Genomic DNA, 17,044 nt, shown 5'->3' with positions numbered 1-17,044 from the left:
GGATCTGATTGTTCTTCTGTTGTATTATTTCTGGCTGGTGGTTGACCTTAAAGCTCATGAAAGTCAGGTGTATATAATATACTTAGTGAGCGTTCAGACTCAGCTATCCCAGCCTGTTGGAACAGATGTTATCCACTGCTTTGCCCTTTAGGCTGTAATCTGCTCACCCTCTTCAAATTCAAGACCTACCCTGATGACTAAACTGAAGAAGAATGCCTCTTTAAATGTTTGGAAACTGATGGGTTGTTTTCCTATTCCTGCTCTGCCAGTTCTTTTCCTGTAGTTTGAATCAGTCTCTTGATTCTTGACAAAGATGTCTGATAGGATGATTCACCTGTGCTGTCTGGCTAGACCCATTCCTCACTCCAGGATATGAACTAACAATTGCGTCATGCTGTCCTTTATGGAGTATTAGAAGCTTAGTTCTAGATTACTGTAATAGTTTAGATTTAAACCAAAGAACTTCGGTTTCTTTAAACCAAAGAACTTCTATCAGATGAGATAATCTTTTTACTAGAAGAGTTGGTGAGAAGATCACCTGGGAACTTCATCTGGTGCAACGCTATAATAACCTGTGAGCCAAAACCTGACTGATCATGCTTTCCTGAAGAATAAAAGTTAAATTACTCATTGCTCACATGGTTCTAGCCATCGTCTTCCTGTGCTCCCTGAAAAAAAAGTCTTCTCTAGTAGTCTTCCTAGTTTTGCTACTATCAGTAGCTAACATTTACTGGACATTTATTATTCAAAGCCACAGCTTAAGTGCTCTGGATGGTCTCTCTTTTGAATAAGTCTTACAACCAAAAATAAGCAACAGTTTTTTTCTGAGGCCTTTTACATGTAGAGATGCAGATGATATATAATTCCAGTTCAGACAATTCTGCAGAGCTTTTAAAAAATTATTTTTGGGACACCTAGGTGGCTCAGCGGTTGAGCCTCTGCCTTCGGCTCAGGGCATGATCCTGCAATTCTGGGATCAAGTCCCACATCGGGCTCCCTGCATGGAGCCTGCTTCTCTCTCTGCCTGTGTCTCTGCTTCTGTGTGTCTCTCATGAATAAATAAATAAAATATTTTTAAAAATTATTTTCAAACTTTTTGGATTGTAACTCCTCAGTAAGAATTATATATGTATGTGTCTGAAATAAAAGTTTCATGGAATGATACTCATGCCTGTTACATATTTTTCTATTCCAAATTATACAATTAAAAAGACCACAAGGGCACCTGGGTGGCTCATTCAGTTAAGTGCCTCCAGCTCAGGTCATGATCCCAGAGTTCTGGCTCAGCCCCACTTTGAGCTTCCTGCTTGGTGAGGAGTGTGCTTCTCCCTCCTCCTCTGCCTTTCCTCTCCCCTCTTCTTGTGTGGGTGGTCCCTCTCTCTCTCTCTCAATAAATAAAATCTTAAAAAAAAAAAAAAAAAAAGACCACAGACTGACCCTGACTCTTAAGTAGATTTTACTACCCAATAATGGGTAGTGACATGCAAGATTCATATAAGAAATAACAGTGATGTTCTGTCATCTGGAGGGCCAGAAAAATCCAGACTGAACTTTTTTTTTTTTTAGGTTTTTAAATATTTTATTGAAAGAAAATGAACAACCAGGAATAATTTTATTTTTTCTGGAAAAATTAATTCTTCCAAAATTATAATGAAATTATTCAAGATTGAATTGCAACAGGATAAAATCGGCTTTTGAATGGTTTAGATACAACACATATCTGCAAAGCTAAATAAGCTTACTGATACTGAATCCTTTACATTAACTGAGTTTATTTTCATAGTACCAGTTGTTTTTATGTGTTATATAATCACTGAACAATATTTCAAAAATGATTTAAAATGACTGAAAAACAAAGATCTCCAACATCTCCGAAATAAGCAAAATATCAGTTAGAATTCGAACATTTACCGTCTTCAAGAAAAAGATTAATGGCTTAATCATTATCTATTCCTATCAGATGAGTTGAGAATATGAATGCACTTAGAATTTTTGCTTGTTTTGCCAGCAAATATTGTACTACTTATTCACTGGTCTTAAACTTTCAATTCATATCCCACATCTTAATAATCCAGAGTTAAAGGCTTTCCACCATGACACTGGATAGCAGAGCTTCCTTGGGGCTATTAAGATGGGCCACCATTAGTAACTGTTTTAACCTTCACCGAACAGGCCTAGCCATCAATCTCTTTCCACCTGCACAATCACTCTGATTTGCAACAACGATAACACGAGACCTGGATGAAAAGATCACGAAAAAAACGAATAAGAAATACCCTAGAAGTTATCATCTTCCTCTGGCAGAAAACCAGGGATTTTGTTTCTTTAACAGAGAGATCAGACACAGATTCAGTTCCTCTATGCAGCCATTGCTTATTGCATTTTTTATCTCAATTTTAGATAAAAATGGAAATAGGGTTATGTGGGAAATTATCATCAACATCTAGAGAATCAAAAAACAAGATGAGACTTATTCTATGAGTATAGTTATTCTATAGTATAGGTTTTTTTTAAAAAAAGATTTTATTTATGAGAGAGAACAAGCTAAGGGAGGGGTAGAGGGACAAGCAGACTCCCCGCTGAATGAGAAGCCTGACACAGGGCTAGATCCCAGGACCCTGAGATCATGACCTGAGCTGAAGTCAGATGTTTAACTGAGCCACCCAAGTGCTCCTATGATTATAGTTTATAAAATTTGTATATTCTTATAGACAAAGACCAAAAGGAAACATGGAAAAAAATACTCCAAATGTTTACTGAATATCTACTATGTGCTAAGCTTCCTGCTCGGCTGAAGACACAAGACAGAACAATTGTTGGGTCAGTTAACTAACTCCCTTTAAAAAAAAAAATCTTTTCTAGTATATATACCTTGCATAGTTTGTTAAACTGGCATTTAAAAAAAATTTTTTTAACTGGTATTTTTATCTAGGGATGCTAGTTTGAAGATCCATATTAAAGACATGCCAAAACTAAGGCAGAAACAAAGCAATTACTTAGCTAGAAGAGACTTGACCTTCTCATGTTTTCCTTTGTCCCCTCACCCCCTTAGGTTAGCAGGTCATTAAGAACATAGAACAGACTGGGCAGGATCCCCAAATGAATTCATAACAAAATTTAATTATCTTTTAGGGTAAGGCATTTTTTAATAAAGAGTTCATTTTTCTCTTTAGGAGCTAAGTGAATAGTGAATAATACTAGCTATTTCCAACGGGAATTTCTGCTGCTTTCAACTGGGTGACTGTTTCATTAATTCCACTGATACTTCTGACATGCCTTTCCCTCGCCTCTTTTCCTCTCCCTCAAATCTTACTGTGGACTGTAATAAGAGGAATTTAGGAGGAAATCAATATCAGTTGGCCTGTGCCATTAAAGAATAAAACAAATTCCTTTCCATCACTCTTCCCATATTTTAGGAGAAAATAGTCTCCTAAAACTTTTAAGCAGTGAAGGCACTCTTAAGGATATGGAAATCTCACTTAACATGTATCTCCACCCAAATTGGTAGTTATATTCTCCACATTTCATCGATGTTCTGAAATTTAGAGTATAGGGTTAGGACTGGCCTAGAGTTAATAAAAGTTAAGTTTTACCTTTACTGAGATGTTATCTTGTGTTGCTTGGCCTGTTCTTAGGAGATAGATCTGTGTACCCAATGGCTTGTTGGCATTGGTTATTATGCTGGAGTCAGGGAATGGATTTTAGCCCTGCTTCTACATGTCCTAAAGCAGGCCACATGGTGTGTCTCAGCTTCCTTCTCATCTTTGAAGTGAAAGGCTGGACTGAGTATTCTCCAAGAGCCCTTGGAGCTCTGGGTCTGTGCTCTAAGGCTTTCTCTTTGAGAAAATGCAGTCAAAAACAAAGGCCTCATTAATAATTCATCCTTATCTGTGGTGGCAAAAATAATAAAACATTTTATATTGGGAATAATAGCCATCTGTGCTCATGTTCTGGTTTCAGTTATGACTTAGGAAAGGGACCTTAGAATCATTAGAATGGGAAAGGGACCTTAGAATCAAGGATGAATCAGTTCATCCTTGAGAAGGTTTTGGTGGCATTTGTTGGCCGTTGGCCTTTTTGGTTATAGTTGAGTATCATTTGTATCATGAGGACCTTTATGCCTTATTTAGGAGCTGTATGACATAATATCATGATGCAGGCACATGGAAGTATTGTTGATAGCTTTGGTTTTCCCTCATCAGGAAGAGGTTTTCATAAGATGGAAAAATTAAAACTATTAGTGATACAAAAACAATTTTATATAAGATTTGGAAATTTTCTGTCTCTTTGGTCAGTAAAGAAGAAAATTAGGAAAGGGTTAGGAACAGAGTCTAATGTCAGTATATCATGATATTGTGTGTAGGGTAGATACGCTCATGTTCACCAATCTGGAATCCCAAACTAGGGGAAATTTCAGCCCATATTAATACATTATCTATGTGTTTGTGGAAAGTTCATTTAAAAGTCCTTTTGAATCCATCTAAAGTGCTAATGCCTCTTACATTTTTAGAATGATTGATTCACAGGGGTAACTGTTGTTGGTGTCCAAAGCTATTTTATAAGTAATATTAATCTTCAGTGATTTCTGCAGTGTCAGCCTTGTGCTATATGCAACCATTGGACTTTTCTGAGTGGACAGTGATCTGTATTCTCATTGGAGTATAGCTTCAACAACAACAAATACCATTCCTCAAGAGTAGCCACATGGTTATGTGCCCTTCCACACACCCTTTATTATCCACATTTACATATATGAAAAAGGATGCTCTCTTCCTACCATACACCTTTCAGATCCTACCAAATCTGCAAGTTTACATGTAATAAGAACATGATGAAAAAAAGAACGTGATGTAATTGGTCAGCCATTAGTCTTCTCTTTAATGTGAAGGTTTTTGAAGGTGGTTTATGCTGCCTTTGCTTCATAAATTGTGTTAATTCTTTAGAGTCCTAGGGTGAGTTTGCCAAATGAAATTATATCTGTTCTTCCTTCAACAGGGTTAATCATCTCATTTTAGTGGAGCCTTGGGGTTTTCCTGAGCGACCAGACCTTGCTGATCAAGACAGACCAATCCCAGTGTGGATCAGAGCCTTGGGAGCAGCACTGACTCCCTTTAACCCTTTAGCTGGCCTCAGGATTGCAGGACCCTTTGGTGAGTGCTTATATCTGTATCCTAGGAAAGCAAAATGTTTAGATTGGTAGTAGGGGAGTATTTACTGATGGCCATTGTTAGAGTCTTAAAAAACAAACTGAATCTTTCTCTCCTCCTCCTCTTAATTACTAAGTTCCTTTTTTTCCTCCTCTAAAAAGTAACAGTCCATGCATCAAAATAATGAAACCAGGATAATCTCAAAGAGGAATCTTTATATGGCAAATATTGGAATTAGCAAAACTGAGAAGGTGGGAAATGCTGCTGTTGGGGTTAGTCAGCCCAGGGTATGGGGAGAAGTGCAGCATGTTGACTTGTTGGGGACATTAGAGAGCCTTTGGCTAGTTGATGATACGCTGCTGGCAGATCACAAAGCCTGACTTGATTGCCCATGGGGATAACATGTACATATGCTCAGGTCCTCAGATTTCTTTCTTGCCCCATAATGTTAGAATGTTAAGAACATAAAATCATCCTTTTCCACAGACATTTTAGGGACTCCTGATTAGTGTTTCTGGTCATATTTTACCAGTGTTTAGTCTCTGATGTAATTTTATTTGATTCTCAGCTCCTCTGTCTTCACCCAAAGCCAGGGGAATTTCTTTCCCTCATTGTCACCAGTGGTGATGGTTTGGACCTCCACTTTCCCTCCTATAATTTTGTATCAGTGAGGAATGCTTTTAGCTGCAAGTAGCTGAACACCTAAGTGGTTTAAACCATAGGACCTTTCATTATTTCCTTAACAAGCAGGCTAGAGGCAGGTAGTTTTAGCATTTGTTCTAGTAGCTGGCTCATTGATGTTGAGGTTTGTGCCTGCAACTGTGACTCTCTTGATCTTTTTCTTCTTGGTGGTTGATGGCTGCTATGGCAAAAAGCCTCCATTCCACAGAGCAGCACTCTGAGCAAGAAGAAAGGAGAGAATAGAAAATGGTCTTCTCTGCATAATGCTTTATCAGGGAAGACAGCCTTCCTTGGAAGGCCCCAGCAGGCCTCCTTATGTCTCTGTACACCCCTAGTTCTTCCACTAGCAAAGAAGAATACATTTGTGTGGCTGATCAATTATCACTTGTTGCCAAGAGCTGGAGTGAGGGCCCCACTTTCCTGGGCATGTTGCTGCCTAACTGATAGGTAAGAGTCAGGTTCTGTTAGATGAGAAGAGAGGCATGGGGGTAGGGAGGGAGTTGGAATAACTGCTGCGGAGGGGATAGTAGATTCTGCTACCTACCCTCTACCCAGGCCCGGCCCCTCTTTGCTCTCATGCCTCTGTTTGGGATAGGGAGAACCTTGGACTACACAGGGATTGGGTTGGTGACTACACCATACTCCCTCAGTGCTCTGACAGCCTATCTTCCTCACCCCTCCTGGGTAGAGCCACTCCTCTTAGGTGCCTGGTCCTCCTTTGATGGGCTAGTTAAGAACTTCATTCAGTCTGTACAGTCTTGATTGTGCATGATTACAGTTATACAGGGAATAATTAAGGAAAGAGTTACAGTATGAAAAGAAACTAGGAGACAGTGGTTGGGGGGATCCCTGGGTGGCGCAGCAGTTTGGCACCTGCCTTTGGCCCAGGGCGCGATCCTGGAGACCCGGGATCGAATCCCACGTCGGGCTTCCGGTGCATGGAGCCTGCTTCTCCCTCTACCTATGTCTCTGCCTCTCTCTCTCTCTCTCTCTCTGTGTGACTATCATAAATAAAGAAAAATTAAAAAAAAAAAAAAAAAAAAAAAGGAGACAGTGGTTGGGGAGGGAGGGTACCTGGGAGGGGCCCTCTCATGCAATACCCTCTGTCTCCCACTATTGCTTGTACATGGTTGGGGTTGGGCATGATCTAGAATATCAGCATCATAAGCATTCTCCATGGAGCTGTACAGTTCCTTCAGAGATAGGAAGGAAGACCAATAAAGAAGTTAGACCTTGTTAGACTAATGGGCAGTGATAACAGAAAGGGAAACTGGCTAGTCCCTGGAGCCCCAAGAGGGAAAATAGTGACCAGATGGAGGCTTCTACTCTTCATCCTTTTTCCCCTGGGCAAAGGATGCCCTACCTCTCACCTCACAAGTGGATGGCCTTAGCCACGAGGATTGACTACGTCCTACGCAGAAACCCTGGATTTATTTTTCCACAGAAAGACTTGTGTATTCCAGTTTACTCCATTTAAATACTAATGTGTTAAAATTTGTGGGAGAAATACAAGTTAAGGTAACTCAAACTGCTCTGTTCACCTGCCATATTTAATAGAATTTATTTGCCTACAAAGACAAGTCTTAGAAAATTAACTTGTATGTTTTGGGCTCCTGAAGTGCATCTATAAGGCAATATACAATATTCTTTACCTCTTATTTTAATTCTTAGGGAACTTGAGGAGAGCAGCTTCTAGGATCTGTGCTCGTTTCTACCTAAATTATATATTTAAATACACGTAATTAAAAAAAAATAATAATAAATAAATAAATAAATAAATACACGTAATTTTACTCATTCTATAAGAAACACAAAACCTTTCTGTTAGTCTGTCAGTAAACTATAACTTAAAACATTTGTTTTCTGTTATATAGGCTTAAGTCTAGTGCAGCGTTTAAGACCTGATTTCAAACGGAAGTATTCTTCAATGTTTGAAGATGACACCGTGACAGAGTACATCTACCACTGTAATGTGCAGACTCCAAGGTAAGGATTAGGATTCTGAATTTACCCTGTTAGTGTTTTACACTTTTGTGTGTATGGGAATACTCTAGGAGATTTTTATTAGTAGTTAACTGACTAGTACTTCTTAATTTACACATGTATTCATAGAGTGCCTACTACGTAAAACAATTGTTTTACATGTTACAAACTGGATGCTAATGAAAGACTGAGAAGCAGGAGGTCCTGTCTTCCCCAGAATTGCTTATGGATAAGTTGAGGAAGCTTTGGTCCTGGACCTCTGAGAGGTGGTTAGAGTTGAGAGATGAAGAAGAATTTCAAATAAAACAGCATTTCCACACTGAGTATGCATGTTCTACAAAAAAAAAAGGGCTGCTGAATTAAATAAAAGTTAATGGTTTTCTGTACTGTGGATCTTCTTAGAAACTTTTGCTATATGCCAAAAGGGTATTTAGTCTCCCAAGTGTCTGGGAGATGCCATTCAGCATGGTTCCAGTTCACATGATGACTACACCCCTCTTTTGCTGAGCACGTTTTAGTGACCCTGGATCAGCATGAGAAGCACTGCTGCAGTGAGTGAAGAGTGAGTGAGGCCTGGAAGATGGGGGAGGGGGAGTTTACAGGTGTTTTGACAGTGATTAGAAAAGGGGAGAAAGAAGGAGGAAGAGCAAGAGCATGTGAGCCCAGAAGCCACAGGGAGCAAGAGGGCCAAACAAAGGTGTTTCCTGTTTTTTAAAATATATGACTTATGAACATTAGATGTAAGGTACCACTGGAGAAAGCCTGAAGATAGTAGGGAGCTGGAAGAAGCCTGGAAGATAAGACCCTGGAGTTGCCAGGGAGAGGGTCTAGCAGGTAGTAAGCAGAGAGCTCTGCTTCTCATGCTTCATGGTGTACCAGAATTACTGGGGGAGCTTATCTAAAATGTGATTCCTGAGCCCTGTTCCTAAGACTAACTCAGTGGTTCTGGGCTGCATCTTTACAAATGCTTCAGATGATTCCTATGTAGGTGGACCGTAGGCCACACTTCAGAACCTTGAAGTGGTACTTCAGCTTTTCCAGGCTTGAGACTTGGGTACAAAGCCAAAAGACTCAGGGCAGAGCCAACTTCCCTCTGTTGGCAGAGAACACGCACACCTGCTTTATTAAAGGGTCGAGGCTATGGCCGCTATCAGGATGGAGCCAAAGTCTTAATCTTTTCAATACTATACATTAGAGATTCTCTGGAGTGAAGGAGGCTGGAAAGGTTTGCGGTCCTGAAGACATTTGACGTTTTATGACTCACTAGGCTGGGTCTGGTATACTAGGGCTTCATGCTCTACTGACTTGTTCCAACAGTATTTAGTGGTCAGTCCCAGGTACATCATCTGTTTTCTTGCTTGGTCTCTATGCTTATTCTTTACTTCCATTTCAGGATTACATGTGCCTATGTAGTGGTAGTTTATTGTCTTTCTTGTGATTGAACTTAATTCTTCATAGCAGACAATTCTGAGTTATTCCTAATATTGCAAGGAAACAGAAGTAACAGCAGAGTGGATCTATCCTGGCAGTTTTCAAAGTGTTTTGTGTTCTTTTGTGTGATAATCAGTCACGTGTGGCCACAAGAGAAAACACAGAGGCTCAAGAAAGCAAAGTTTATTATACTCACAGGTCCTAGAGAGGGAGGTCACTGAATGCCAGGAAAGGGTAACAGGGAAGCACCAGATTTTGGTCAGGTGGCAGAAAACAGCAGTGAAGAGAAAGCTGAGGCCAGAACTTTTATTGGGGGGGGCGGGGAGGGGGCTCTTTAGGAAAGGCAAGGCAGGGGCATATGACAGATAGTTTAAGATTGGGTAGTTGAATAATTTGGTGGGCTCTTAAGATATAGGGATAGTTTCTCATTGCCTGGTAGCTGTGGCCCTAGGATAATGAAGGCAGAGGAATGTTGCCTCCTGGATGTGTGGGCGTACTGGAGAGGTATGGCTCTGGATTAGTTAGTTGCTACATGACAGCCACGTTCCCAGTTGAATTCTTTGCTGTGTCTCCAGGAGACACAGTCTCTCTCTAGCTAAAAAGGTTTTTATAAACATGAAACATGGGACGCCTGGGTGGCTCACCGGTTGAGTGTCTACCTTCGGCTCAGAGTGTGATCTTAGATTCCAGGGATTGAGTCCCACATCGGGCTTCCCTGCCTGGAGCCTGCTTCTCCTTCTGCCTGTGTCTCTGCCTCTCTCTCTCTCTCTCTCTCTCTGTGTCTCTCATGAATAAATAAGTAAAAAAAAAAAAAAGAAAAGAAAAGAAACCTTTTTATATGCAGAAAATATTATAAATACACAAAGAATACTTAATCTGCACTTCTTATCTTGGTATTGGTTTTTTACTATTACAGGTAAAGAGCTGGTGCCATGCACATATTGAAAAGCTACCTTCTACATTTGAAACAAGTTACAGTGAAAAAAACATTTTAACTCTCCCCACAGGAAATTTAATAATGATAAGGTTGCATGTTTGATTTAGAAGAGGGTGACTTTTAATTATCTAGAGTTTAAAGCATCCTCGTTTTTCTAAAAGCATATATCTTCCGTGGGGTTTGTTTCTTACACTTTCTAATATTTTCTTTTTAAGCTGAGGTTTGTCTTAAGTGAAGGGAGAAACTAAGTCTGAGTGTTTTCATGGAGGTGGGGGTACAGTACATATTCTTCCCCAAAAATCGTATGTGTTTTGTTTTCCTTTTCCTTAAGTGGTGAGACAGCATTCAAAAATATGACTATTCCTTATGGATGGGCAAAAAGACCAATGCTCCAGCGAATTGGTAAAATGCACCCTGACATTCCAGTTTCAGTGATCTTTGGCGCCCGATCCTGCATAGATGGCAATTCTGGCACCAGCATCCAGTCCTTACGACCACATTCATACGTGAAGACAATAGTAAGTGTGTAGCTTAGTTTGAGTTTTCAGTTGTAGGTGAAACCTGCTGCATTATGTTTGCCTTCAGTGAGATTTCAGTTAGTCCCTGTGCTTTCAGATCTGAGTTAGACCAGCAGCCTGCATCAGGACCTGATGTCACTTGTGATGAGGGACAGGGCTTGCCCCACACACATCTTAATGTCTAAACTGGCCGTGCCTGTCCCTAGAGTTATGGCATCTCTAAGGTGGAGAGGAACATTCCAGTGGCACCTGACCAGCTCCCACCTCACAAGGCAGTGTGTTCTCATTTGGTTCATTGGATCTGCTGGCCCTGTCATTAGTAGTCAGTTTAGAATAGTTTTTTTGCATATAAGATTTTAGCAAGGCCCAATAGATTCTTCTCTTTATTCTCGGATTGTTTATTTGATGGATATACATGAAAGTTACTACAAATCAGTGTTGTTCATTGTTTTATGTTTTATTTCTGTATAGCTGTTCTCACTTTCATTGCTAAATGTTTTTGCTTATATCATTGTGTTTTACTAAATGCCTTTGCTCACTGACCTTCCAACTCCTTTTCCTTTCCCAGGCCATTCTTGGGGCAGGGCATTATGTGTATGCAGATCAACCAGAAGACTTCAACCAGAAAGTGAAGGAGATCTGTGACACTGTAGACTGAGCACGCTGAAGAGAATGTGGGAGAGAGAGCCTGCAGACTGACATAGTTTCTCAGCAATACTGTGCATTCTACCGTGCAGAGTGAGGAATACCACAAAAGAACCAGGCAGGCTTCTTTACTGTACTTCGCACATATTTTCTTTATGAAGTTGCTGCTTGCACATTTAATCCAGTTAGTGCCTTCTAGAAGAATGGCTTTCCTTTCTCCTACACAAAATTGAAATATTCAAGAGTCTCCGAATCTAATTAGCTTTAATAAAAGGTTATTTGTCCCTCTGCTATACTGAAAAATTGTAATTTTTCAACAGAAATTTTTTTGATTTCTATCTATCTTTGCTATGTCAGGTACTTTTTATATTTCAATCTATATTGCCAATTTTAAAAAATGATTACTGGGTCTATTAATTTTATATACTGTAAAGGTGCACTTTATTTTCTTTGCTTGTATTTACCTTGTCTAATAACTGATATAGTTAATCACAGTTTCATGTGTTTTTATGTAAAAAGCTATCACTTGTTTAGAATCTTTCACTTCATTTTTGAAATGGAGTGAAGAGACAGCATTTTGGCTAAAAAGATGGGAATTGATCACTAGCATTAATTTTTCTGATTTTCCTCTGTTGTCTAAGGCTACAAAGCCATGCTCAACATTTTAAATGTGGTCCATCCTGATGTATCTGCAGCAACAGAACTCCTTGAGATCTTTTATATGTGAAATAATTCTATACTTTCAGGGAAACATGACATTAGTATTTAAGTGATTTAAGTACCTAAAAGCCTTAACTAAAAGTTAGTCCTTTCTTCCCCCATTAATAAGATTCTTTTCATGAGCCAGGATGCAACATAAGGAACAAATTGCCTTCTGAGGGGATATTAAGACTGCTATCTTCCAGTAAGCCGATCATATATTGTCATTAACCTTTATTTAACTCCTGTAGATGGGTGCTAAAACTGGATTCCATTTTTAACCACTAAAATACAAAAATAGGTGGTGCTATTGCATCTCATGGCACCAGAAATGAGATAGCACTTGGTTATTGGGTTTTGTTTTTGTGTTTGAGGTTTGTGTTGATTAAATAATATACATACTTGAAGCTATGTATTATAAGAGCTATATAAGATTGATTGAACTGTTTGACAATAACTACCATCACGTGTAACACTTTCTTGCTGTTTTAAAATGGGGAAAAACTTTGAAACTGTGAAAGTTGCCATGTGGTAACTGGCTGCTGAGAAGACCCTCCAAAAAAGAAAATTGAATAGGACTGTCATTAACCAGGCTTCTTTGCTTCATGTTTTGTTAACATTGCTTGTCTAGGAGAAAGGTGGTTATGTAAATAAAAACAGTGAACTAGAGCAAATAATGATTTAATGTTTTTGACTATGGTGTTTTTTAGATGGTTAATTAGGAAATCTAGTTAGGAAATATAAGATTGAATCACTGTGGATTAACTGCCAGAAAGAGCAACTGTTCTATTTTCAACATTGTCTTCCCTACAAAGGAATAGGTAGATAGAGTGAAGCGCAAGAGATAGCTTTCCAGTGAACAGTTTGTCTCAGTTGGCACTTTAGCTAGGTAACTGCAAAACGTAGCATGAGAGCGAAGACATGTTGTCAGATCTCTCTACCTAAGAACAAAAGTAGCCTGTACTTTTCAGTTAGTATCTTAGAGTGCTAGCTCCAAACCTTTAAGTGGTGTACAAATAATTTGGGTAATATTTTTGTGTTTTTGACACACTCCGACTCTTACTTGGGTAAATGACAGTTTTTACTTGCACAGCAAGGTTTCTTCAAAGGAAACTTGGTCCCAGCTTAGTAAATAGAGTTCCTGGCCACAGATGTGTCAAGTGATTCGGGAAAAAGTTGTACCCAAATGTCAAGTGGAACATATTTTCCTACCAACTGATTTTGCTTTATTTGAGATATATTGTCGTAATTCTTTTTAGAAGTTAAATTCTCCCTTGGGTTATAGAATATGTAATTTTGTGAACATTGAGCAAGCAGAGAAGGTCAGAATCCTCAAATTCCTAAAAATAAGTAGGTGCTTAATGTTTTCTTAAAAATCTATTACAGTATTTGATCTTTGCTAAATTATGCACAATGTACTTTTAACTTTATTTTGCAGAATAAATTTTATTTTGATAGTTGCAACAAGTCAGCTGCTGTATATTTTCTTGAGTTTTTGGTATGGCCTCATCTGTTTATACTAGTTACTCATAAGACCATGGATCCAGTGTTGGTATAGTGACACGTGTTGGCATTGGGTGGGAAGGCTACTCTGCAGTATGCCGACCTCCATATGTGGTGGTTCCTGTGTTCATGCACCCTTAGTGTGATGTCTATTTCCTTCTAAAACTAATTTTCAAGAGAAAGTTTGCCTAGAGTTGGTTTCAGGATATTATTTAGAAAACACTTTTGAAGTGTCTCTGTTTATGTAGATATGTTATATATGTGTATATGCATATGTATTATATATGTATATAATTACATATATATTACATATATATAAGGGGCGTAATTATGTGGAAGAAAACGAAGTTCAATCCATTTCTCATACTGCATAAAAATAAAATCTGAATAGATCAGAGACCCAGCTGTGAAAATGAAGCCTAAATAAACCACAAGAAGATATGTATGAAGGAGGGAATCTGAGAGGAGGGAATATAATAATCTGAGAGGAGGGAAAACTTTCCTGTAACTGAAAATCCAGAAGCAATAATGGAAAAGTTTGCATCTTTTTTTAAAAAATTTTATTTATTTATTCATGAGAGAGAGAGACAGAGATACAGGCAGAGGGAGAAGCAGGCTCCATGCAGGGAGCCTGACATGGGACTTAATCCTGGGTCCCCAGGATCAGGCCCTTGGCTGAAGGCAGCACTAAACTGTTGAGCCACCTGGGCTGCCCAAAAGTTTGCATCTTTAACTGAAGGTAAGAGTTTTGGATGGCAAAACAAAAAAGTTATAAGGTAAAGTGGCAAAAATATTTGCACTGTTTGTTACAGAGGGTCCACATAGCTCTAATATATGAGAAATTTTAAAACTTTAAGAAGAATAGGCAAAAAGCTATGAAGAAACAGTTTCTGGAAAATAGAATGCAAATAGCCCTTAAACATAGGAAGGCATGCTTTCTAAGAGAAGGGCAAATTTCAGCTACTAAGATACCATTTCTTACCTGGTCAGGTGGGGGACAATCCAAGTTACACAATACACTGCTGTTGCTGAGATAGTGGGGAATCCACTCTGAAAATTATAAATTCCTATGAATGGAATTTGTTAATAAATAGCAAAATTAAGTATGAATTTGTTCCTTATCTGGGCAGTCTCACTTCTAAGAATCTATCTGAGACACCCTGGCAAAAATCTGAAATGGTATATGCACAAAGATCTTCATTATAACATGATAGCCACTAAAGATGGAGGCCTTCTAATTCTCCACTGAGGGCATTGATGGAAGAACCAATGGTACATCCATAAAATGGAATACATAGTAGGGAAAGGAAATGAGGATTCTTTCTGTAGACCATTCTAGAGTTACCTCTGGAGTAGAGGAAGTGAAGAATGGGATCTGTGGTATGCTACTTATTGTGCAGGAAAGGAGATGACAAATGAAATTTAATGCAGCAGAGAGTGTGTTAAACCAATAACTAATAAATCAGTTCCCTTTGTGGTAGTTTTAGGGAGCTGGACAGGGATGGCAACTGAATCTGTATCTTGTTTTATACTCTTTACTTTGGGATCCTTCAATGTTTTCTAATAAAAAAAAAAAGAAAAGCAACTCTTAAAACTAAGACAAAGTTAACTGTATCAAGCTGGAGGTAAAACCACATATAGAATTTCTTCAAGTGACTTTAAAACCCACATTTTGTCTGCACTTCCCTAAGGAAATACATCCAACAGACCAAAAAATCACAAAGAAATCTTAAACTGCATTCAGTATTTTTGTTTTTAACAATGAGATTGACATCATCATTTTGAAACTTTGTTGATGATAAAACACATATTTATTATGTAAATGGAATTACAAACCAAGATTCTCAGCACAAAAGAGATACAAGACTCAAATAAAAACTCTGATTGTATATTTCAATTGGAAATACCAGTAACATGCTGTAATTTATTTTTCTTTTTCTGAAAAACACATATTACATAGTTTTGTCCCCTGAAAGGTCTTGAAGCAGTCACAGCCCAGTGGTGAGGCCCAGCCTGGCACCAAGATTGTCTCACTAAAGGGGCAGGGAAAGGATAAGATGAGGCTGGACCATCTTGTGCTTGAAAGCAAGGAACCAATCAGAGTAAGGTCATGTCAGAAGGACCCAGGAGCCAACTTAAAGGCTCCTGTTGGCCAAAGATGGAGCAATTTGAGCATATGAAAGGACAGTGGATTGACATATGAAATATATAAAAATCCATGAGATCATAATGATAGTTAAAAACAATAGATCACCTTTGGAGGTTCCTAGGGTGCCAACCCATTATTTTTAAAATTGCTAACCGGAGAAATGAGACTTCTTGACCTCTTTTGTATATCAGGTTAACTGGATAAGGTTAACTGGAAAGTTCTTCACTTGAGAATCATAGCTAAATGCCAGAGAAATGATAAGATTAAGAAAGCACCATTTGTCACTTCTAGTGAAATAATGGATCTTGGTTGCTAACAGTGTTAGATGAAAAGTTGATGGAAAACATTTTGTTGAATGGCTCATGTTGATAACCTGCAAACCTAGTGATCAATCTTAGCGCTACTAAAAAAGGAACAGCCAGAGGTTAATGCCTCCAATGTGTTTCAATAGCAAGGACCCAACACCAGCCACAATGAATTATTGGCTAAAACAAAATTGAACCTGAATGTAAATCAAGCTTCCACATCTATGATCAGTTTGTAAACACAGTATTGAATATGTTAAACAGCACACCAAATCCAGAATGTAGGAAATTCCATGGGACAAATAACCCAGTTTATTCAACAAGTTGAAGGTGTAAATGGATGGTGAGACTTAAAGACTGAGGGAAGCTTAAAGAACTTGTTTGAATCCTAATTGAACAAAAAAACATTTTAGACTTTTTTTGAGACAGAAAAGTTTAAGATGGATTTGATAGCAGATATTAAAGAATTACTAATTTTGTTGGATGAAATAATGGCATAGTGATTACGTTTGTTGTTTTTTAAAAGCGCTTATCCACTAGAGATACACACTAAAGTATTTGTAGTTGAAATTATGACTGGGATTTACCTAAAAATATTCTAGGAAAAAAAGGGGCAGGAAATAAAATGAGCAGAATGTTATGTTGAAGCTAAGGGACAGAAACATAGGGGCTTATATAGGGGTTTATTATTCTGTTTTACTATGCATGCTTAAGCATTTATATAATAGGAATTTAAGGATGGAAGAGAAAGGGAAAAGATTGGGGACTGCCAGTAGAGACAACTTTTTTTTTTTTTTTTGAAAAGAAAGAGCAGACAAGGGGGTAATAGCTAGAGGGGGATCCTGATGAATAACCCAGCAGAGAGTGGGGGAAGATGGTGCCACAGGAGAGAATGGTTGGGGTGATATATTAGCAAAGCTAAGAGCAAGTAGGAACTCTTAGATACTATTGGTAGGACTGTAAATAGCTATTACCCCTCGACAAGTAATTTATAATGGCAAAATTATAAATGCTACCTGACACAGCAGTTTGTTTGCAGTGTTCAA

General features: G+C 38.5%; 1 protein-coding gene across 3 annotated transcripts in view; it reads left to right on the top strand.

Annotated features, from left to right (window-relative positions):
- The window catches only part of ABHD5 (abhydrolase domain containing 5, lysophosphatidic acid acyltransferase), a 33,385-nt gene extending 19,877 nt beyond the window's left edge, over nucleotides 1-13,508 (top strand). For 2 of the 3 annotated variants that reach the window (XM_072726287.1, XM_072726288.1), the window contains 4 exons: nucleotides 4,996-5,150; nucleotides 7,703-7,814; nucleotides 10,511-10,697; nucleotides 11,266-13,508. In XM_072726287.1, the coding sequence (XP_072582388.1) occupies nucleotides 4,996-5,150; nucleotides 7,703-7,814; nucleotides 10,511-10,697; nucleotides 11,266-11,355 (544 nt within the window). In that variant the 3' untranslated portion in view covers nucleotides 11,356-13,508. The remainder of the gene's footprint in view (nucleotides 1-4,995; nucleotides 5,151-7,702; nucleotides 7,815-10,510; nucleotides 10,698-11,265) is intronic. The other variant, XM_072726289.1, reaches the window with a different exon arrangement.
- Nucleotides 13,509-17,044: the final 3,536 nt, after the last annotated feature.

This window comes from Vulpes vulpes, chromosome 11, assembly GCF_048418805.1.
Source record: "Vulpes vulpes isolate BD-2025 chromosome 11, VulVul3, whole genome shotgun sequence".
Classification (NCBI taxonomy): domain Eukaryota; kingdom Metazoa; phylum Chordata; class Mammalia; order Carnivora; family Canidae; genus Vulpes; species Vulpes vulpes.
This window is presented reverse-complemented; position numbering and strand designations above follow the sequence as displayed.